We start from the raw sequence: 21,291 nt of genomic DNA on the forward strand, positions 1-21,291 counted from the left end.
ATATAAGAATAGAAGAAGAATAATTTGCCTGGTTAGTCCAATAAAATTCAATAGAATTATTTAAATGAATTAGAATTCTCCAGAAATACGTAAAAAAAATTGTTTAGGATCGTAAATTCATAACTTTGCAGCAAAGAGAAAATCAAGGAATAATGTTTTGTGGCTTTTGAGGGGTAGTTCCCCTCCTGATGCTCCTTGACAGTGCCTGAATTGTTTTGGCATTTCGGTAAAATAGTTATTCTTCGTCGGGGTATTCGCTACAGGTGGCTTTTCTACGCTTGCGTCCATCACTCTGGCAATATCGATTTTTCTGTTGTTGAATCACCATCTCAAAAGGGAGATTTTTTGCTGTAGTTCTTCCTCTCAGTTCTTTGTGTAACTCTGCCTCTGTGCCATCTCCCACATACGCAATTTACGTGTCATCCCTGAGAGTTTGAAAATCTCCTACCCAAACCATTTGGGAAAGGTGTTACCTCTGCCGGGATAGCCCATCATCCACAAGCCCCTTTGATGGCAATGTGGAGCCTCCAGTAGATTTTAGGGACTTTGTTGCCAACAAAGAGCCAAACCTTTTTTTGTGTGAAGAAAAACAAACCATCCGTTCAAGTGAGAAAAAAAGTCCGTGAAAAGAAAGAGGTGAAAAAGAAAGACCACAATCAAGGACAATGGCCCTGGATTTTGCTACAACATACAAAATCCTCGTCCTGGGTGACTCCAATGTCGGCAAGACTTGCATCGTACACAGATACTGCGATGAGAGATACTACGACACCTACATCTCCACAATTGGTAAGCAAAGGAGAGCACTTAATGGACCACATCTAAATCCTTTCCATACAAGAAAAAAAATCCTCCATAGAGTCATAAATTCAATTGATTCTCGATTTTCAATTTCAATTGAGCATCTCTTTGGGAGCATCTTTCACTCCAGCACTGAATTTAATTCTATATGTGTGCGGCAGACTCCGCACCGATTTTGCACATCGAGACCTCGGAGCATTTTGGTGATAATCGTAAATTTTAGCCTGATCCATTGCCCCCCTTTTCTATCTCTATACGTCCTTCTGGTGCACTCAATCACTCCTCACCATTGCACAGGGCAAAAGCACAAACTGTTCCACAGCAGTGTGCAGAAAATCTATCCGGAGTGGAGTAATCTTGGTGGAAAATCTCTCGAAAATTGGAAACAGAGTTTTATGCTCTCACAAGGATGGAATTTTTCTCAAAATGATTTTTTTGTTGATGGAAAAGTATTTTGATTAAAAATGTTTTATATCAATGCAATAAATTAAAGTAAAATATAAATATTAATTAAGCGATATTTTTCCCATTGATGTGGAAGTGAAATCGGCCATTTGATCATTATTTTACGATGCATTTTTTTTATTACGACACTATTTTATCAAAAATTAATTACTTGAAGAAGACTTGGCGGAATCAATTAATTTCAGAATCAATCGAGATAATTAAAAATGATGAATTTCCCTTTTAATCGAGCTAAAGGGACACGGTTTTGAAGATAATTGTATAAGTCAGGAGTTTTTCCATAAAATAGAGATAATTTTATTACTTTCTCGTTTAGTTAAAGAGGTTTTACAAATTGTTTTATTAAAATTAACGATTTTCTTTCTTCCCAAGAGGAAATTACCCTTTACTAAAAAGAGTCTTATTAACAATTTTCTACAAAACCTCCAAAAATTCTTTTTCAATTAAATTAGAAAATCTACAAGATCCTTGAAGGAAGAATTAAACAAAATAAGACAAAGTTAAAGAGAATTTCTTAAATTCATTGAAGAACAAAAAAAAATCACCATAAAAGGTCACCGCTAAAGGAAAAAAAATTCTGCTACAAGAAGCACTTATGGCGAATCCTCCCAGCTATATTCATACATTTTCTTCACAGTGCAGAGATGTTTTAAATATTAACAAATTGTCCAATAAATATGCAAATACACAAAAGAAGACTGCATGGAGGTGAAACTAAAAGTTGAAAATACGAAAATCCCAAAGTCTTTAAGTTTTATGCCGCATATCCCTTATTGTATGAATGGAAATTTCTTTAACGTTCATTGAAAAGAAAAGAAAAGAAAAAAAAACTTTTCTCCATCTGCTGCAAATGTTTGCCACCACCCACACATACACCATACCTAAAAGAAGAGCAAGCTCCAATAAGTGAATCCACACTGAATCTCTTTTAGGCAAGAAAATTCCATTTGGATAAAGTATTAAATATGAGCTTTTATTGCTCTGTTTTTCGGACAGGTACGTGCTTCCGTGCAAATTGCAGCACGAGAAAAAGGGATATTCTGTCTCGACAGCATCCTCACAGAGCGTCTCTAACAAATAAAATGTCGCACAGCTGAAGGGATGAGAGCAATGGAATAAAATTTTACGATTTTCCCTCACGTCGGTGCAAGAAAATATTGCTGTGTCAGAATTGCATAAAATGCAACGTCCTCGCTCTTGCCCTCTGGCCTCACCTGCTCTCCTCATACCAATCCCGCACCACCCCCGATTCGCATGATGTTATTCCAACGAAACCTCCCCCTTGCATCCCCACTTGCATTACAAGCATCAATGAGATTTGTGTGCTGCAAAGGATCTCACTGATCCCATTTTTATTATATTTTTTTCTTTTTCAATCCACAGGAATAGATTTCAAGCAGAAACTCATAAATCTCGACGGTGTGCCGGTGAAGCTTCAAATTTGGGATACAGCGGGCCAGGAGAGATTTCGTACGCTCACAACGGCCTACTACAGAGGTGCCATGGGGATCCTGCTCATGTACGACGTGACCAATTTGGAGTCCTTCAACAATTTGGCCTATTGGCTGAGAAATATCCACGAGGTGAGTCACACACCTGGCGCCTAAATTATTACACCTCCTCACAAGTCTCTCAACTCTACTCATTTTACAACATGTTGGTTTTTTGCTACACGTCTGTTTTTATTCCAAATTATTTATTTTGTGGAAGTTTTAATTTTCTTTACTTAATAAATTAATGATTAATGGTAAAACGAGACATCGCTGGATATCATGAAAGCTTTCTTTTATTGTGTTTAAACTTAACTCTTTGAAGTTTCGTGGTTTTATTATTACTTTCATCAGGTTTATGTTTGAGCTTCTCAGATATTTTTTTTTAATTTTACAAATCCTATCAATGATTTGTGATCTTTGTAATAATAAGAAAACACCTTCTTTGAATAAATTGGAAATTAAAACAATATTTTCTAAAGCAATTTAAGTAAGAAAAACATCACCTTTGGGTCAATGTACCTAAATTAAAGCTCGCAGGAGCTTTTGCAGGTTAATCCCTTAATTTTTTAAGCGTCTATCCCTTCTTTTTTTTCCAAGCTGAGTAAATTACGGTAATAAAAAAATCCACAAGTAGCTAAAACATCCCTTTCGTGTTCTCTTTGTAGAATGCTTCGCCAGATGTGGTTACCGTGCTGGCGGGAAACAAGTGTGAATGTCCACCCGCACAACGCATGGTTGAGAAGGGCCGTGGAGAGAAGGTAAAAGAGAACTCCCCATTTTCTTGTATTAGGAGGGAGTTAGGGGGAGTAAAATGCAAAAAAGGAGAGGTATACACCACCTCCTGGCGAGACATGAAGGCGACACACGGAACTGAATATAATTTTCAAACAAAGCTCCAACCACCAGCACTGCTTTTGTCCTCCGCGAATCGATAATTGTAGCCCACGGGGGTGCTCCTTTCTCCCTTGACCGTCACCTAAGCCTTTTTTACGTTTTAATTTGTTTTTTAATTCAGATTGCTGAAAACTTCGACATTCCCTTCTTCGAAGTTTCCTGCAAACAGAATGTCAACATCGAAGAATCCTTCATTACACTTGCCAGAAGAATTCGTGATCAGAGGGATCGCCGGGTGAGTTTTTATTGCTTATCTTCCTCAAGTTGATTTTTTTAAATTAAAAATAACATTTTGGGGGAATTTTTAGGGCGAGAACTTCGATCAGGATGACAAGCAACAAGACTCAGGGTCCGCAAATGGGCTCAGCAATTCCTTCATGTTAGGGGGTAAAAGCTCTGAGAATAGTCGCTGCGCGTGTTAATTATCTGGCCAAAGAGGATTTTAGACAGCCCAACGGAAGTCTATTTGGGATAAAATAGAATAATCATTTGTAATATAGAGATTTAAGACAGAATTTTAGGAGAAAACAAAATAGGAGGGTCTTTTTCATAGACATCACCGCCAAGATGAGAGAGGGTGAATGGAGCAGAGGAGGAGGCAAATTCAGTGAAAGCACCTGAAGCACAAGTTTGATTTTTTTGCTTTGTTATACAATGTAACTTATCTTTTATCTTTATTTAGAAAAAAAATTATTTATCAAATATTTAAGGTATCCTGTGAGAAATAAAAAAGATTTTATGCCAAAATTTTATAAATTAAATTTTTTATTAGAAAATTTTATTATATTTAAATAAATTTTACAAATAATTTAAAAAAAAAAGTCATACTTGTGCTTCAAATCAATATATTAATTATTCAACTAAAAAAAAGAGCCAGTGGGCCTTTCAATTTTCATATCATTTATCAAAATGGAAAGAACTAATAAGCTTTTCTAGCTTACAATTGAAAGTAAAATTTAACAAAAAAAAATGCTTAAAAACACATCGAAATGGATAAAAAGTGAATGAATTCTAAAACAAGAAAAATTGTTAATATTCTGGGCTAAAAGAAAATTTTGATATTGAATCGCCTTCCTGATATTTAAACCCAAAAAATGCTCGTATTAAAATGAAACCCCATCCTTGAGATATCAAACACCAATTTTTTTCATTTGAGCGCACAAAATATCAAAATAATCTCGCGAAGGAAAATCCCAGAAAAAACTGTGAGAATGTTTTCAAGGACAGACTTTGAATTTTTCTTTTGCATTTTCTTTAACTTTTACGTTTTCCCTTTAACTGCAAACCCACCGAAAATTTGCTCAATTCTTTCGATTTCTTTTTAGTTTTCATTTTTCATGTTTTTCCAATTTTAAAACGAGCAAAATTGAGCAAGTTTGTCCTGCGCCTGAAATTGTGCCTGCTATGAAAAACCATCTTCTCTCTTCTCGATGTTATCACAATTTTTCCCTTTCATTTTTTCCTCATGCATCAAAGAAATTACATTGAACACAACACCTTTAAAAAAAAAGCTTAAATACTGATAAATAAAACAGATAAAAAAATGTTTTTGGGGGGACCAGCGAAAACCACGAGATCCTTTCTAAAATCCAAATTTAAAACAGTAATACCGCAAATAAAAAAACCAAAATTAAAAAAGAAAGATTCAACATAAACTTCTATAATGGATGGTCAACCAGACTTCTTCTTCTGAAAAAAAAAAATAGTAAATAAAACAAGATTAAAAAAAAGTTATATGCTGCAGTCTTTTTGTACGTAGTATATAGAATTCTTAATTTTAAGTAGATGTTAATGGAAAATTGCTTAAAAATGACGCCACTTGTTAACTTATGTTGAAATAAAATGAAAATGCAAATCAATGTAAAAAAAACCAACACTGCGTCTTTTCCATTGCACACGAAATGAGATTTATTTAAATTCAACGGGTGTGTGTGGTTCTGTACGGAAAAGCTCAAGTGGAGCCTTCGCATTTATTTGTGTTGAAAGTTATGGATTGGGAATGGAAGACGAGCTGAATGAGTTTGGAATGAATTTACCAGGCGAATGAATACTAAAATTTATTTTCTATTTTTAACCCTTTTGCGTCCATTGGGTCATACGCTGACCCAAACGTAAGACATTTTATTTGCAATTCAAAAAAAAATTCTAGCTGGAATATAATTGGATAATGAAGAAAGCTCTGGTCAAGCTTAATCAAAAGGAAAGAAAGACTTATCTAAAAGTTTACAATACATAAAAATTATTTCTTTTCGTGAAATAATTCCCCTAAAAATTTTTTTTTCAATTAAATCATTTTAATAATTTATTCTTATTTACGATATTGTTGGCAAATTAACGTTTTTTATAGAAAATCATTTTTCAAAAGAACCCATAACCGCCGTTTAGCATCACAGCACGAAGAATATGCAAGTGTGCGCGATCATCTTCGAACGATCGTCTGTGTGCGATGTGATCTCGACGGTGCTAGTTGTGCTCCGTTTGTTTGAAATCGTCTCTTATTAATTCCAACTTCTATTTTCCGTGCAAGAACTCCCTAAATAATTATTGTAATGTGGTGACGACTTATTGAGGAGCTTTCGAGGATATTTTTTAAATTTAAATTGTAAAGAAGAAAGACGAAAATCTGTGATTTACAATGGCCCCAATGCAGAATGGTGTGAAGAACACATCAAAGAAATCCCAAACGTCGGAAAAGGTAAGTTTTGTGCCTTCGTGTTCCAACAGGTGTAACGGGACTTTCTTGATGATGCACGTGTGCGTGGGGCAAATAAAAATATTACTCGTGGACTGAAAAAATATAAATACATACTCGGAAGGAAAACAGAGAAGATGATGAAACATCGATCTTTTGTGCACGATGGCAATTTTTTTTTCGGGGGAGTGAAGAAAAGCATTTCCACGCGAAAAGATGTTTGTCGTGGCCACAGGTGGATGGAATTGTTCAGTTCATCATGCTAAATTAATTCCAACTAGTTCAATAAGAGCAATTTAATAATTTTCATGCGTAACATTTTCTTCTCAACAATTTTTAGCAGTGTTTATAGTTAATTCTGTATAGACGTTTTTTATTCATTTCTACCGATTGATTGAATTAATATAAATATTTTCTGATTATTATCTTATGTTTAAAAAAATGAAATTTAAGCACTTTTCGGTTTATAATATTCCCGACATTCCTGAGGTAAATAAATATGCATCACAAAATTATATTTATCTACTTTGAATCTTGAAACTCAAACAAAGATTTTTTTACTCCTTGAATGAAAGTTGCTGTGTGTGCTGTATAGTGATAAGATATAGCGTCACTGAAACTAGTGTTCTAAAAACAATTCATTAAACCGCATCAAAACATAAGAATACAAAAAATCGAAAAAAATCTAAAATGTAATTTTGAATCTTATAGAAACTTTTTCTGAATCATATAAAGCTTTTAATGAAGAGCTTTTTCATCCTAATTTTTTTTAGAATGGAATTACTTTTAATAAAATTTTGTAAATTTGAAATTAAAAATTTTGTTTTTACAGAAAAGAAAATTTAGAAAGAATTTCTTCAAATTCTACTCTAAATAAATTAAAAATTAAAAATCACAAGTTACAAAAAATATTCCCAAAAGATCACTTAAATTGGATGGTAACAGCAAAAATTTCCCATACATTAACCATCTGATTAAACAAAACGCAAGATTCACTATAAAATGGTCTATTAACCCAGAATTCTCTCCGCAGCTCACCGAATCGACGCCGATGTTGCCCTATGCTCTGGATGATCAACCTAAGCAAAAGTCTGTGGTTGTTGCCTATATTTTGTGGCTTTTTGGGGGACTTTTCGGGGCCCATCACCTGTACCTGCATCGCGATCGACAAGCTTTCGTGATGTGGTGCACCCTGGGTGGCTATTTTGGCATTGGATGGATTTGTGAAATCTTCAAAATCCCCGAATATGTGCGAGATACGAATGAGCATCCGGAATTTTTGGCAAAATTCTTTGAGAATATGCAAAAACATAAGAAGCCCCCCTTTAGTACATCTCGCTTCATGGGGGCCGTCGTTTTGGCGTATCTCTTCACGCAGGTGAAATGAAATTTATGAAAAAATATTGAACCTTTCAAAGCATAAAAGTAGCACGTTGTTTTAGCTTTATTTTCTTTTCAAAGCTGCTGATATGTTTTGTTCGCATTAATTTTTCCTTTTGTTACAAATTTCTTTAATTTTTTAATCACCTTTATCAGTAATAGCAATTTGCAATTAAATGCAAAGCAATTTACTGTCAATAGGGGTAACTTTTGAATTAGAGTGTGTAAAAATAATTTTTCTTGCAGGCAGCAAAACTTGCAATTCCTCAAGAAATTTTCTGGGGCATTGACTTCAGCTTGCTGCATTGGGCACTGCCCTTTTTCGCTTCACTGGGAGTGTGGACAGTTGGGAACATTGGTCGTGAAAAGGGGCCCCTCATTCACTGCCTTCTAGCTGCCTATGCCCTCTACCCGATACGGTATTGGATTTACGACGAAGACGTTTGGATACTCCTAATGAATGTAGCCTCAGCATCGGCATTTGATTTCTGGTCCAAAGAATGGAGACGCACACGTCCCAAGCGACATGGTCTGTGCAAACGAGGATTTTACCTCTCCATTGCAATCTGCCTCTACTCCTCTCTCTGGGTATCCTACCTGTACTTCAATGGAAAAATTCAAGATAGCGAAGGTGACGAAGTTCCCGTTCACGAGGCCATTCGTAACTTCCTCACCTCACCGTGGTGGACAGATCTGAAGCAAACTGTTGCGGATACGTGGCAATTTGCAAAGCATAACGGTTGGAAAGAGACATGGCGACAAATAATTGATCAGATGGACGCAGATGGGGAGCAAAATGCCTACAAGGTGCTAGGAGTTAGCCCCACGGCGTCTCAAAGTGAAATTACATCCGTCTACCGGAAGCTCTCGCGAGAGTATCATCCGGACAAGGCAAAAGATGAGGAACAGCGAAAGGTGGTCCAGCAGAAATTCATGGAGATCCAGCAAGCTTACGAAGTTTTGAGCAAAATCAAGAATAACCGTCGAAGGAGAAACAAGAAGTTCAATGAAGAGTTGTAATAGGGAATACCCAATGATATTAAAAAAAAAGTAAAATAAGTTTTTTTTCTATTATAAATCTACATTGAGCACGTTTGTTTTATATATATAAAAAAGAGAGGAAGAAGAACGATAGAGGGAAGAACATAAATCTTGTCATTTTTCTCAAATATCCTTGATAAATTCCACCACAGAGTCCTTTATAGTGTTGTAAACTCGTGAGGAAGATCCGTGTAAGGCGAATGGCGATGAATAATATATTTATATAAATTAAAATACTGAACTTTCCATAGAAAAGAGCTAAATGTAAAGAAATTATGTGTGTAAGAAATCTCTCTAAAAATACAAAAAGAAACGAAAGAAAATCCCCGCCGAAAGTTGAGACAAGCACCCGCCGGTGGCTGTTCTCACTTCTTCCCACGTGGCGTTGGCGGTTGATGAGCTGCACTCTCAACGGATTCCGTATCTTCGGAGAAGCTTGAATTCTCATATTTTCTTATTAGCGACATATTATTGGCCAAAGTCACCTCCAATCTATCCGGCAACAAATAGCCAAAGAAAATCCCTAAATTAGTTCCATTTGCTGATGATTTTGAGAAGAAAGTAAAATTTTTAACTTACTTTGGCACTTCTAGTGGTCTTATGATGCTTTTGATGATCTTTGAATTACCATTTGCCGGAAGAACAACTGGACCACTGGCACAGAGAGCTGCCGCTGAGAGATACTGCACAATCTCCGTTCCCGCACTCGGATCTTCCTTGAACTGCTTATCACGAAATGAGAGGGTAAATGGAAAGACTTTGCGGAACTTTGAACGAATTCCTGCGCAAAAAAATGGAAGAAAAGCAAAAAGAATTTGAATAAAAATCAAAATATTCAAAGAATTGCAAAAGATTATAAAAGTTATTCAAGAATAAAGGAGAAATATGCATTAGAGTGGTGGCAAGATAAGAGGATAAAAGGAATCACAAGCAGTAAAAAAGTTAATGGAATTGTTAGATAGATTTTCATCATATTTGAAATTCTTTATTTTATTAAAAGTTAGTAATTTTATCAAATTCAAATTATTTCTTTTAAAATTTAAATATTCCAAAGAATTTTGGTAGGATTCTCAAAAGGATTAAGAGAGAACGAGACAGAGATCACATCCATTTTGACCTACCACCACTTTGTTGCTGACTGGGATTTGTTCTACTTCGGGAGACGGCAGGTTTGTCCAAAGCTAGTGAGTCATTTGACCACTTACAGGAGCTTGTCTTTTCCAGCAGACGCGATCTGGCGCACTTCTCAATCATCTCTGCGCACGAGTACCTCCCGCAGAATTTTGCCCATTGCTCCGGTCGCATACCCCGTCCGGAATCCGTTTCAACAGGTGAAGCTCCTTGTGTTTTTCACATACCCAAACATCGTGCAGGTGAAATACAAAAGATATAGGTATAGAGAAAATAATAATTCCTCCCCTCCCCCACGTGTGTCGGTGTTTGCTCATTTAAATGCAAAATTGTATACAAAATGTAAGAGAAGCGACGTGCTTATTGTCACAAAACTCACCAGCAAAGAGCAGGAGCTTTGCACATTTTGTACGACCCTGAAGGGCAGCCTTCATGAGTGGTGTGAAACCCAAGTTGTTCTTTGCATCCACAACAATACTGCGACTTCTTGACAACAGCATGTTCACCACGTCGACTTGACCTTTAGTATAATAAAAACGAAGAAATCAATAGTTAATCATACAAAAAGCATTATATTCAATTGATGTGTGAATTTACAGACACCTCCTTCTCTACATCTCTAAATATTTATCATTCAACACATTGCGATAATTCAATGACGCTCGCAAAGCTAGAATAATTTTGCTAATTTCACAGCAAATAGTGCACGAGGTTTTGCTTCTTATTCTCTTTCTTACTAAACAATCAAAATCATCCCCCCATCTCCATCAATGTGTGGTAAGAATCTTTGTAAACAATTTTTGTTGAAGATAAAAAAATGGATCCTACATATTTCTTTTCAAAATTTATTGAACTCTTCTAATTTGTTAAATAAATATTACAGTAATGGTCTGTCGCAATACACCTTCACGTTAAGAGGATCTTCAATGATCTCTTTTTGTAAAGAAAACTTTTTTTTATTGAAGTAGGTATTTATCATTGATTTTGAATTAAACTCTGTCTTTAAAGGGCTGATGAAGGTGGAATAAAACTCTCGAAACGTCCTATTGTGAAGCTACTACAAGTCGTACATCAGTCTTCCAGCACAATTAAAATGAATTTTTAAGAAAATTTACTAACAAGAAATAACATTAATTTACAGTGAGGCGTTACTACGTGATCCTTCTGTATTTTGTACCTATTATTTAGTCCAAAAATTAGCAATAATACTTATGCAAAGAAAAGGTAAGAATTGTGTCGTTTAAATTTGTTTTTCCTTCCACGACAACTCTTTCGTGTTTGACTTAAATTAGGCAAGGAATAATAATTAAAAGAGGTAACCTATATGCAATTATTGCAAGTCAAAACCTCATAACATTGTGTAACAATTGACCTACATTTCTCTTCAAACACAAAAAGAACATTCAAACATTCTGGCAAAAAAATTCAATAAATCTTTTAGTTGTCTCCCGTATATACTTATTTAATGCATTTCAAATGAATCACTTGACAATTTTCGCACGTTCAATGCGGGATAGAGTAATAAAAGTTTTTGCTTCGAGTTCCCAAAATGACTATGCGCCAGGAAGTACGTGTCAATGAACGACTCATATTAGCATTTTCTTAAAGCAAATACTACATGCAAAAAAAATCGTATAGATCGCACCGAAATTAGGCAGGAAAAATCAATTTATAGAGATTTTATGATTTTTTTTCAAATGTATAAATTGGGAACTGTCTATGAGCTGCGTACGCATGAAAGAAAATTCTTAATCGGGGGCCTTATGGTTTCTTCTCACATTCATGTCTCATAAACATTTTCTTCAGCATCCCACATTATATCCCACATTGGATTTTCCTTCTCATAGTATCTACGTAAGAGTACGTAGTGCCCACCCGGACCCCTTTTTTGTACTTCTCCTCTTTACCCTGTATTATTATAGCTACTGTTAGCATCAATTGAGCCAGAAATAATCATCAAAAAAACCCCACCGACACTTTTTTCTGCCTTTGCAAAATTCCCACAGACATTTTGCTACTTTTTTTTATCTTTCGTATCCAAAGCACAATATTATGGTTATTTCTAATGAGTTTTTTTTGCAATAAAGAGGATATCCTTTTTATTCGAAGATGATTTATTAAATGCAAAATGACTATTTTATTAATAGGCTACGAATTAATAAGACTGAGAGGAAGTTTTGTTTGAATGCTAAAGCGATATGATTTTACACCCAAAATCACAAAAGAAATTTGTATTTTGCGATTTTATTTGAATAAACAAAAATCCCGTGAAAGTTCCAATTAACATAAATTAAACAATTAAGGAGCAATAAAATTAAATGACAAAATATTACGAAAGAGTAAGAACGTATTTGCACAGCACAACTTGCGGCAACAAAATATATTTTAAAGCCCATAAAAATAAAATCATCATCAGTATAAATTGGTAAATATACATTTACTGCTGAGTAAAGAAATATTTTCTTAAAAAACAAAACAAATTTTAAAAGGTGTGCGTAGAAAAAATGGAATTTGATCTTTCTTGAAGGTCAGAATTTAAAAGTAAATGCTAAAAAAAAAGTAATTTTACCCCAAAATTTTTAATTAAAAAAATAACAGAGTCTCTGGCTCTTTTAGCAACGTTTCGGTTTATTTAAAATTAATATCTTAAATTCTTAATAAGGTCTTCGATTGAGCTTGATTGAAATTCAAAGCATTAACTTACCAGCTTGTGCTGCAAAATGTAGTGGAGTATTCCCTTCATTGTCGGGCTTATTGATATCAATTCCAGGCAATTGAAGGAAAATATCCAAAAAATGTGTCAAATTTGTTGAGCATATGTAGGAGATGGCTGTCTGGAAAGGATAAGAGAATAAGGAATAAATGTAATCAAATCTTACAAGGAGACGACGCAATATTGTATATATTTATTAAATCAATCCATGTGCATCAATTGTGTGAGACATTGATTGCTTAATTTCAATGACAAAAGCCACTGTCTTGCACGATTGGAATAATAAAATGGATTGATATGCGTTTCCTCTCTGCCACACCACCACCACATACTATGTGCAAAATCCATTGAAAATGCTCAATTCAATGGCAATCTAAAACAAACATTAAATTGACGAATTGCCATCTCAAAATCTCACAACTTTCTGTAGCACAAACTTCTACAATATATGCATCCACATTTGGCATAAGTGGCCAACTTACAAGAATTACGACGAGAGAGAATATTTTAGGACATTTTTCAATTCTAATGCCAGTTTACTAAATAAATTTATTATATAAATATCCTATCACATACATCGTGTCTGTTGCTTTCAGCAGACCCATTTGAGATCTCTATTAGATTTATAATAATCTCATTACAACACGGCTAGTTATGCCAATTCAATTTTTGTTTGTCACACTGATTTAATTAGATTCATTTAATCCGTTTAATTATAATTTAGTAAGTTATTTTAATAACAATAAATTGAGAGTAAGAGCTTTACAGGGTGGTTATCACATAGCTTCGAATGATTAAAACTTTCTAAACTTTCCACGAGATAGATAACATTTTGTTTTCTTACTTTTTTCCCATTATAAATATTTAGTACCTATGTATTAAGTTCTGGGAGCTATAGTGTGATAAAAAACGGTAAGAAACTGAATTATCAAGTCGAAAAAATAAATTTGTATACAAAAGTGATGACTAATACAAAGCCCTTTTAGAAAGAAAGAATTCTAAAAAAAATCCCTCTCAATCAGGCCTTTTAATGGGCGATATTGTTAATTTAAAAATTCAGTAGATAAGTAATGTATACCTATACAATTTATATATTTAATGTTTTAAGAATGAATCATCAGAAGATTGTCTACGCGAGCGGTGGTGATGAGAGAAATGAAGAGTTGGGAAGAAATGAGAAAATTTCATGAGACTCTTTTATCATTTTGTCGTTTCCTCCTCAATTTCTCCATCTCCTCCATTACTGTGAATCCCATGTTGAAGAGGCACGTGAATGAAATTCCCCGACAATAGGTTTCATCACTAATTTGGTAATGATTCACTCACCCTGCCACTCTTATCAGTTGAATTGAGATCCTCCTTGGTGACGCCATTTATCAGAATATCCCGGAGAGCCTCCTTTAGTAGGAGCTCATTAGCATCTCTGGCCGCTCTGAGGAGTGTGCTAACCATTGGCACTTGCTCCAAATTCATCCTAAGTGTTCTCAGACGTGACGTCACTTGAGCTCTACCGCACAAGAGCGGGGGAAGAGAAAAAAAAGATTTTAACACAAATGACCACATTAAACAGCTAATAAATGGGAATTTAGTCATTTGGTATACTGTGGCAATCAGTCGCATGTCAATTAATTTAATTGAGGATTCTGGTTAACTCAAATGGCGCGAAAAAAAAAGAAGGATGACAGCGAAAAAATGCTACAACATCATCTTTTCATCGCACATCAGAAGACATGTGCTCTTATTTTTTCAGCTCATTCTTTTTTTTCCCACCACGAAATGTGATTTATGGCAAACATTTAAAATCACTCGAACAGCCTGTGTGTGCAAAAAACAAGCCATGAAGAGAAAAATCATCATTGAATTCACGTGGCACGTGCAATGCAGAGAAAAAGAGCGTAATGAGAATTTATCACGATACACAATCCCCAAAAGTATTCTATCATTTTGCAGAGAAACATGCTGGCTAAACTTTGTACACCCCAAAAACACTATGCAATTACCCAAATAATTTTCCGCAGCATACGCAGAGGAGATTTTCCATGAAAATGCAAATTTTTCCTCCCTTTGAACTTTTCATGCCGCATTGATTTTTTTTCCAAGTAATTTCTCCAAAAATATAATTATTTTGGAGAATTTTCTTTCATTATTATTACCTTCACCGAAGTTTCTGTTCAATCGCACGAGAAACAATGAATGTGCCTCCCTAAGAAATAAGATTTTAAAAATAGATTTCAATAATTACTCTGGGATTTATGAGTGTAGAACAATGCTATGTGCCCCGGTAGAGAAACCCTTCTACCGTAATAATACGTTGAGCTGTGGCACTATGTGTGTCTAGGGTTGGACTGCTCTGGGTGAAAGAGTGAGATGAGTCGTTAGCTCTATGCCGCTCATCAGGCACTCATAGGTATCAGTAGCCCATTGCCGCTCGTCCGATTCAGTTCGGGACCCGTTAGCTCTTCAAATAAAAGTAGTTAATAGCCCCTGTAGGAATATCGTCCTACATGAGTTTTCTTTTTCCACAATTTTTCCTGTTCCACCATACCGAAAAAGTTGGCTCATTTTAAAAATAATACATTGTCCAAATATTTGACTTTAAACACACGTATAATCCACACAAATGAAGCTATCTTTTTTTTCTCCTCATGAGCAAATCCAGAACTTTTCCACCATACAATAAATTGTGGGAAATCATTACACACGCTGTAGGTGCAAAAGGGAGGAGTAGAAAAAACAGACATATTGTGCCACAGTTTGACCACGAAATTTTTGGTTGAGAGAGAATTTAACCTTCGAGTTCAATAGCATATTCCGTGGTACTATTTATTTATCCAAATTCACTTGTGCTCTTCAACTATAGAGGAGATAATTCGATGTGTGAATTTGCACGCGCATTAATTCATAAATATTTAAAATATATTGCTAAAATAAAAATAATTTTTTATACCAACTGCATTAGTTTTCTCTCTGACAATTAATAATTTTTAGAATAGATTTTTTTAAAATCTTTTTTATTAGAAAGAAAGGAAGGCAAAACTTCTTCAAATCAATTTTTTATCAATTTAGCAGAGTGTGATGCAGCAAAATTATATCCATCCGAAAAGCACAAAAAAGCTCGCTTTATCAAAAATATTTCAAAATATTTTTATTTATTGAACCAGACGATTTTTTTAATCAAAAAAATTAATGAATGGGTATAGTAGTCAGTAAAATGACTCTTATATTGTTAAATAAAATGATTAAAGAGATAAATTGTGACGTGTTTACACACATACATATGTAGTCAGGAAGTAGAGACAAAAAAGTAGGAAATGTCTGAGAGTAAATAATAATAATTAAAAGTTTGTTGAATGAAAACTTTAATAAAAAAAAGATTTAAGAAAAAAATACCATTTAAAACATTTAAGATTTATTATGAAGGCTCAAAAAACGTCAAAAGGGTGGAAAACTCTTCCTTATTTATCTAAAAAAAAAACACCATTCGTGAATTGAATTCTTTCCTATCTTTGTGATTCTCTTCACCCCATTTCGCGATACATAAAACCGCAAATTAAGAGGAAATTCTCGTAATTAAGAAGTAATTTCAGATTAAATTTTATAGGTAAATGAGGTAAATAGACATAATATAATATGAGCTTTTATACATATACTATGTAGTCGAGTAAGTTGTAAAAGTTCTTTCAATTCTACAGAGTTTTTTTTAAATAAACTCCCTAACTCCAAAAAGTTTATAGGAAAAATGATTTAAAGTATAGGGTGTAAGAAAATAGACAACAGACTGTAGAAGAAAATCATTTTTTTTTGCTGATGAGTAAAACTTTCAGGGAGATATTGAATACCATCGTGTTTACATTAGACACAGAAGCACAAGAAAATAATTACGCTTTTACGTCACTTATTGGATTCACATAAAATTTTTCTTCTCCTCCAATTCTCTTGTTTTTAAGCTCGATGATTCTTCTTGAGCTTGTTGTGAGTTTTTTTTACTCCTCTACATTAGATTTTCTTACGCACGTAAGTCTAACAGCATGAAATCTCGGGCACATGAGATTTATTAAGGCGCGCGAGACTAAAAAGTTATGACAATGTCTAGTTCAAAATGATCATTAATTGATTTTAAATGTTATGTGTCTTTTAGCATCAACATCTCTCTCTCTATGCATACAGTATACATATATCGCGTGGTATGAACTCAAATACAATTTGCATACAATATAAATGCGTCTTTAGCTATTTTCTCTATTTTGCATTGCACGTCGTACAGGCTGAGTGCTGCGAATTGAATTCCCCGAAGGAATGCCTCTCGTTGCGCACCCAATGAACATCATCGATAGTGACTGACGAAAGAGCAATTGAAAGTGTATAAAATTGGATTTTCCTAAAATAAATATTTCCACGGGACAGACAAATACTTCTCAATTTATTTCTGATGCCATTATTCTACCCGCAGTTACGCAAATTCTCATAAGTTAAAGTTCTTATGCTTTTTCTCTCTCTCACTCCACCAAACCCGTAAAGTTTTTTTTCATCCCCATTTTTTGCATTTTTTGTGTACTATCAAGCTGTGTGTTGTTGTTTCTTTAAATAAACACCATATTACTTAATCATGAGGATTAATCAGGGGAAAATTTCTTTTGGAAAATTTTCGCCAGGCCCCAAATCTTTTTCAAGTATATTTTACGATGATTGGATTTTTACTATCACTCCTCTTCTCCTCTCTATTTGCAATAAATGACCGGTGGAATGTTTTTTTTCGTCTTTTTATCTTCTTTTCTCTGTGGCCTCCCCAAAAGTTTGCCAAAGGCAGTGCCAACGAAACCACACTGATGGCAATTTTTCATTGTAAATAATTATAATACATAAAATTCTGCCACATGCTGAAATTTTTGCAACCCAACGGAGTAATTGTAAGAATTAAGATGTGTGCTGAGAAGCATTTTAATTAGTAAATTAGACAAGTCAATAGAGTTGCGGAGATTTAAATTGACTTGCAAATTATTCACTTAATTTATTTTCTCAATGCAATGCAGTGGTGGGAGAATTTTAGGAAAAAAAATCTGCACACGATGTTTTCTGGCAATTTTCTGACTATATGCCCCTAATTCGTCTTGCTGATCCCCAAATTACTGTTTACTCCACTCCCGAGACAATAAATGCAGCTGTTTTTCTGCCAATCTAGCAATTCACCACGCATTCACACAATATCTCATGGGTTATTATTTTCCCAAAATAATTCTCTCAATTTCTGAGAGGCTTGGGGAGGGCAAACTTCGCGTTCTGCGGTGTGTGGGCTGTTGCGCGGGATTTTTCTTTCTTTCTTGTCCAATTTCCAGGAAATTTTCTTCATACGATACCCCGCCAGCTATTGAAAAGCTATATATTGAAATTTTTGCAAAGTGATTTTTCTCTCAAAAAAACCACACAAATTGGGCTTTTTTTCTGCACTCTAAAAATACACACCGCACGCACGATTTTCACCAGGCACTTCTTGGAGGAAAATCCCTCGTATTTACAACGAGCTCTTGGAGGCACACACACGCTCTGTGAATGAGAACGTTCAATTGAAAGCATTTAGCAATTTACCTCTTTTCGACCGTTTTAACTGAGCGCTGAACAGAAACTGCCGACGACTGGCGATTTAAATTGGAAAATTTCTTCAGTCGTATACCCCGCCATCTCTGCACAAAATCCCAGAATTGAGCCACGTTCTCACGGTGGCTCAGAGATGGTTCATTCCCACTCTTCAAACCACTTCCCGCCACAGATGAATCGTAGATATTTTCCGATATATCACTCAATTCAGGTACACGCAGTAATTTCCTGTTGCACTCCACATTCACACCCAAATTCCCTCCATTCAATTCCTCACAATCCGTCTGCCGTGGCGAAATCCCCGTGACCTCCACAGTGGGTAGACTTGGGCGATTTTTCAAATTGTCCGTATTTGAATTGAAATTTGTTGATTGTAAATTATATCCCGGGAATCGTGTATCGATGATTTGGAAAGATTTATTAGGGGCACCCTTGCCCTGTCTATTCTTCAACGGTGATACCTGATGGGAAGCTATAACACTCTGCCTCGAGACTTTTTGTGTGATTTTCACAGATCTCACGGCAGAATTCACCTGCCTCCGGGGGAATCTCTGTAAATCCTCACTTCCGGGAATTTTTGCAGTTCCCCCTGTATCCCTTGCGGTGTCCTTTAGATGATCACGCACTTGAATTCCACCCACACGAACGGGTGTGAGTGTCTCTAAGCTTGTGAATTTATGATGAATATCTGGAAATTCTCTCGACTGCCTCACGGGTTCCTTTGCAACGAATTTTGGCGTAACAATACTTAATTTGGTCAATCTCTCAGCAATGGGGTCTGTTTTCTTGCCAACTCCAGGATCAATCTTGAGACTATCGAGTCCCACAATTAGCTTATGCCTCACTGAATCGGGTTTTGTCGATGCTTGTGGGGGTAATTCAATTCGCAGCTTAGTCTTCTGGACGGGTTTTGGTTCTGGCAGAGGTTCTCGTGGTGGAAGTGGCTGTAGTTCCCTCTTGGGATTCGCAGGTTCGGGCACAGTGCCAAATTTCGTGGACTGAAGTGTACCGTTGATGTACTGCCGCGTGCCGTGGATGACTTTGTTACGTGGTGAAACAATTTTTGGTGGATCAAATACAAATTCCTGACCAGGAAGGGTAAAACGCACTTTTCTTCCGTTATTCGATGACACAGAACTGCTCATATTCAAGGGTAGCAGAAAAACCCCTGAAAGGAAATTTAAATGATTTATTATGAGCATTTAGGAAATTAAATAACATTATTGATTTAATTATGATGATCTCTAATATTTTATATCGCCTTGAATATTTGAGTAAGTATAATCTAAAATTCATTAATGATCATTTTTGGCACATTTGGCTTTTCCACCAACAACGATGATAAAGTGGGTGGTAAAAGTAGGTCACAAGTTTATCCAAAAAGAAAATCGAAAGACACCTCAACAAGTGGGAATAGTTGGTGGGAACAGCTGTTGGAGAAATCAATGCTCCACTGAGTACCTTCGCCCCTTAAGAATTTTCGTCAGACACACCACCACCTACTAACCCCAGTCACAATAACCATCGTCTGCTGTTTAAAACAATTTTCCCCCAAGTCGGTAACTTTCTTTTCCTCCCTGTGTAGTTGGTGATAAAATGGGGATATTCAAGTGACACAAATCATCGCGGTATTGTTCCCTTTTCCTACACAACTTCCGTGATATCATGCAACTAGCAAATTAAATAACGTGTTGGAATTTTCTTCCCGTACTCAATTTTCCCAAAACCACCCTCATTCTATTTTTTTTCTTGCACTCTCTTCGACAAAAATTTGTCACATACTTCTCTTCACAACATACAACCCCCTTGAGGCTTCATATTCTTCTATTTTTTATGGTTGCCGAGGTGTTTTAGTCACGACAGCCTTATTATCGGGATCATCAATTTTTTTTCTTGCTACCTACTTCTGCAACTTTCCTCACCCATTCCTTACCGTGTCATTCTTCGCGCGGAACTTTCACACATCGAAAAGTTTGTTTAAAATTAGCTTATATAGGAGGAGACAACAGAATGTAAATAGACGGCGAAGACGCACAAAAATAAGACAAGAAAAAAGCACGGATAAACGCACATGGATTTAATTGAGTACAAACAGAGAATTAAAAAAAATGAAAGAATTTTAACATTATCCCCATGCGGTGGTAATTTTAGTCAGCCAGCACGCTCGAGAATTTCACGTGTAAATACAAAATGTGTTTAAAGTTACATAAGAATTAAAATAGAAATTGATCCTGTCTCTGTGCATGATATGTTCTAAAAAAAAAATAGGAATCAGAAAGTTATCCATCTGGTTTGTATATTTTAGCATACATAGCGTATACTAAGAGTATAAATTTTCAAATATAATTCATTGCATGCGCTTATGGGTTTGAATGTGCTAAAATCCTCTTTTCACAAACTATAAACCACCACCCCCTCATAATCGCATGCGATCTCCTTTTATAAACTCATCGCGCGCTCTTTCATGGCAAATGACAAGGTGAGAAGGTGAAATAACTATGTGCAAATATTTATACATCGTTATTCAATTCCTATAACATCCAACCTATACAACATGAATATATTAGAGCGGTTATATGTATATATTTGGGTCAGCAATTGGGGACTTCAAACCCGACTTTCAGTAGATAAATTTTACAAAATTGTAAACACCCGCAAGAGTCTGAAAATTTTTGCATATAGAAGAAAGTTTACAAAGCGTTATGAATGTGTTTACAAGAGATCATTGCCTTTTCATTGCGATTTTACTTTTAATATTAACATGAATTTCAATTTGTAACATATTAACTCCAATAGATTAATGATGGACCATTTTCTCTCTCTCTTTGAGCCTCTAATTCAATTTATTTATCATGTTTAACATCACTTTTTGCTAGCCTTCTAACGAAATCGTTAATATTGTAAAATATAATTAAAGTAGAAATTGTATTTATCTGTTTTAGATATTTCAATAATTTTGAAAAATTATTTTTCATTAAAATATGTTTGCTAATTTTCATAAGGGGTAGGGGAAGGAAATCACGTAAAATAGCAGAGAGAGAGAATAATTCTGGAAAACTTTCTCTACACTTTAGTGGAATTCGAAGAGT

General features: G+C 35.2%; 7 protein-coding genes across 12 annotated transcripts in view; 6 read left to right on the forward strand and 1 right to left on the reverse strand.

The window, feature by feature from the left end:
* On the forward strand, positions 1–4,783 carry LOC129794161 (ras-related protein Rab-8A). The gene is made up of 5 exons (XM_055834806.1): positions 1–789; positions 2,650–2,849; positions 3,425–3,517; positions 3,775–3,888; positions 3,962–4,783. The coding sequence occupies exons 1-5, from the start codon at positions 666–668 to the stop codon at positions 4,073–4,075; spliced, it is 645 nt and encodes a 214-aa protein (XP_055690781.1). The 5' UTR covers positions 1–665; the 3' UTR covers positions 4,076–4,783.
* LOC129794093 (GPI mannosyltransferase 3) overlaps positions 1–21,291 on the forward strand; it is a 1,193,052-nt gene that overhangs the window by 1,127,571 nt on the left and 44,190 nt on the right. The gene's annotated exons all lie outside the window — the stretch shown is intronic.
* LOC129794120 (cytoplasmic tRNA 2-thiolation protein 1) overlaps positions 1–21,291 on the forward strand; it is a 1,132,104-nt gene that overhangs the window by 1,066,623 nt on the left and 44,190 nt on the right. The gene's annotated exons all lie outside the window — the stretch shown is intronic.
* Positions 1–21,291, forward strand: part of LOC129794129 (plasma membrane ascorbate-dependent reductase CYBRD1) — a 1,128,201-nt gene that overhangs the window by 1,062,720 nt on the left and 44,190 nt on the right. The window lies entirely within an intron of this gene.
* The window catches only part of LOC129794176 (cuticle protein 8-like), a 500,748-nt gene that overhangs the window by 435,267 nt on the left and 44,190 nt on the right, over positions 1–21,291 (forward strand). The gene's annotated exons all lie outside the window — the stretch shown is intronic.
* LOC129794113 (dnaJ homolog subfamily C member 22) lies at positions 6,078–8,784 on the forward strand. The gene is made up of 3 exons (XM_055834742.1): positions 6,078–6,348; positions 7,379–7,723; positions 7,972–8,784. The coding sequence occupies exons 1-3, from the start codon at positions 6,289–6,291 to the stop codon at positions 8,743–8,745; spliced, it is 1,179 nt and encodes a 392-aa protein (XP_055690717.1). The 5' UTR covers positions 6,078–6,288; the 3' UTR covers positions 8,746–8,784.
* On the reverse strand, positions 8,777–19,366 carry LOC129794076 (uncharacterized). 2 transcript variants are annotated; one of them, XM_055834678.1, is made up of 7 exons: positions 18,194–19,366; positions 13,937–14,117; positions 12,602–12,731; positions 10,277–10,417; positions 9,888–10,106; positions 9,346–9,547; positions 8,777–9,258 (listed from the first exon to the last, which is right to left on the reverse strand). In XM_055834678.1, exons 1-7 carry the CDS (start codon positions 19,345–19,347, stop codon positions 9,132–9,134), a joined length of 2,154 nt encoding a protein of 717 aa, XP_055690653.1. In that variant the 5' UTR covers positions 19,348–19,366; the 3' UTR covers positions 8,777–9,131. The 2 variants fall into 2 exon arrangements, with proteins under 2 accessions (XP_055690653.1, XP_055690655.1); XM_055834680.1 differs by having other exon boundaries at positions 9,184–9,289.

Source organism: Lutzomyia longipalpis, chromosome 3 (assembly GCF_024334085.1).
Source record: "Lutzomyia longipalpis isolate SR_M1_2022 chromosome 3, ASM2433408v1".
Taxonomy (NCBI): Eukaryota; Metazoa; Arthropoda; class Insecta; order Diptera; family Psychodidae; genus Lutzomyia; species Lutzomyia longipalpis.

What these genes read in the sequence shown, in the direction of transcription:
- LOC129794161 (XM_055834806.1), top strand. Translation starts at nt 666, where the DNA reads ATGGCCCTGGATTTTGCTACAACATACAAAATCCTCGTCCTGGGTGAC. An exon ending in GGCTGAGAAATATCCACGAG is followed by an intron (nt 2,850 to 3,424) that starts GTGAGTCACACA and finishes TTCTCTTTGTAG; the next exon opens with AATGCTTCGCCAGATGTGGT. An exon ending in GTGATCAGAGGGATCGCCGG is followed by an intron (nt 3,889 to 3,961) that starts GTGAGTTTTTAT and finishes GGGAATTTTTAG; the next exon opens with GGCGAGAACTTCGATCAGGA.
- LOC129794113 (XM_055834742.1), top strand. Translation starts at nt 6,289, where the DNA reads ATGGCCCCAATGCAGAATGGTGTGAAGAACACATCAAAGAAATCCCAA. An exon ending in AATCCCAAACGTCGGAAAAG is followed by an intron (nt 6,349 to 7,378) that starts GTAAGTTTTGTG and finishes TTCTCTCCGCAG; the next exon opens with CTCACCGAATCGACGCCGAT. An exon ending in TGGCGTATCTCTTCACGCAG is followed by an intron (nt 7,724 to 7,971) that starts GTGAAATGAAAT and finishes TTTTTCTTGCAG; the next exon opens with GCAGCAAAACTTGCAATTCC.
- LOC129794076 (XM_055834678.1), bottom strand. Translation starts at nt 19,347, where the DNA reads ATGAGCAGTTCTGTGTCATCGAATAACGGAAGAAAAGTGCGTTTTACC. An exon ending in CAACTGATAAGAGTGGCAGG is followed by an intron (nt 12,732 to 13,936) that starts GTGAGTGAATCA and finishes TATCCTTTCCAG; the next exon opens with ACAGCCATCTCCTACATATG. An exon ending in AAAGCTCCTGCTCTTTGCTG is followed by an intron (nt 10,107 to 10,276) that starts GTGAGTTTTGTG and finishes GAAAAACACAAG; the next exon opens with GAGCTTCACCTGTTGAAACG.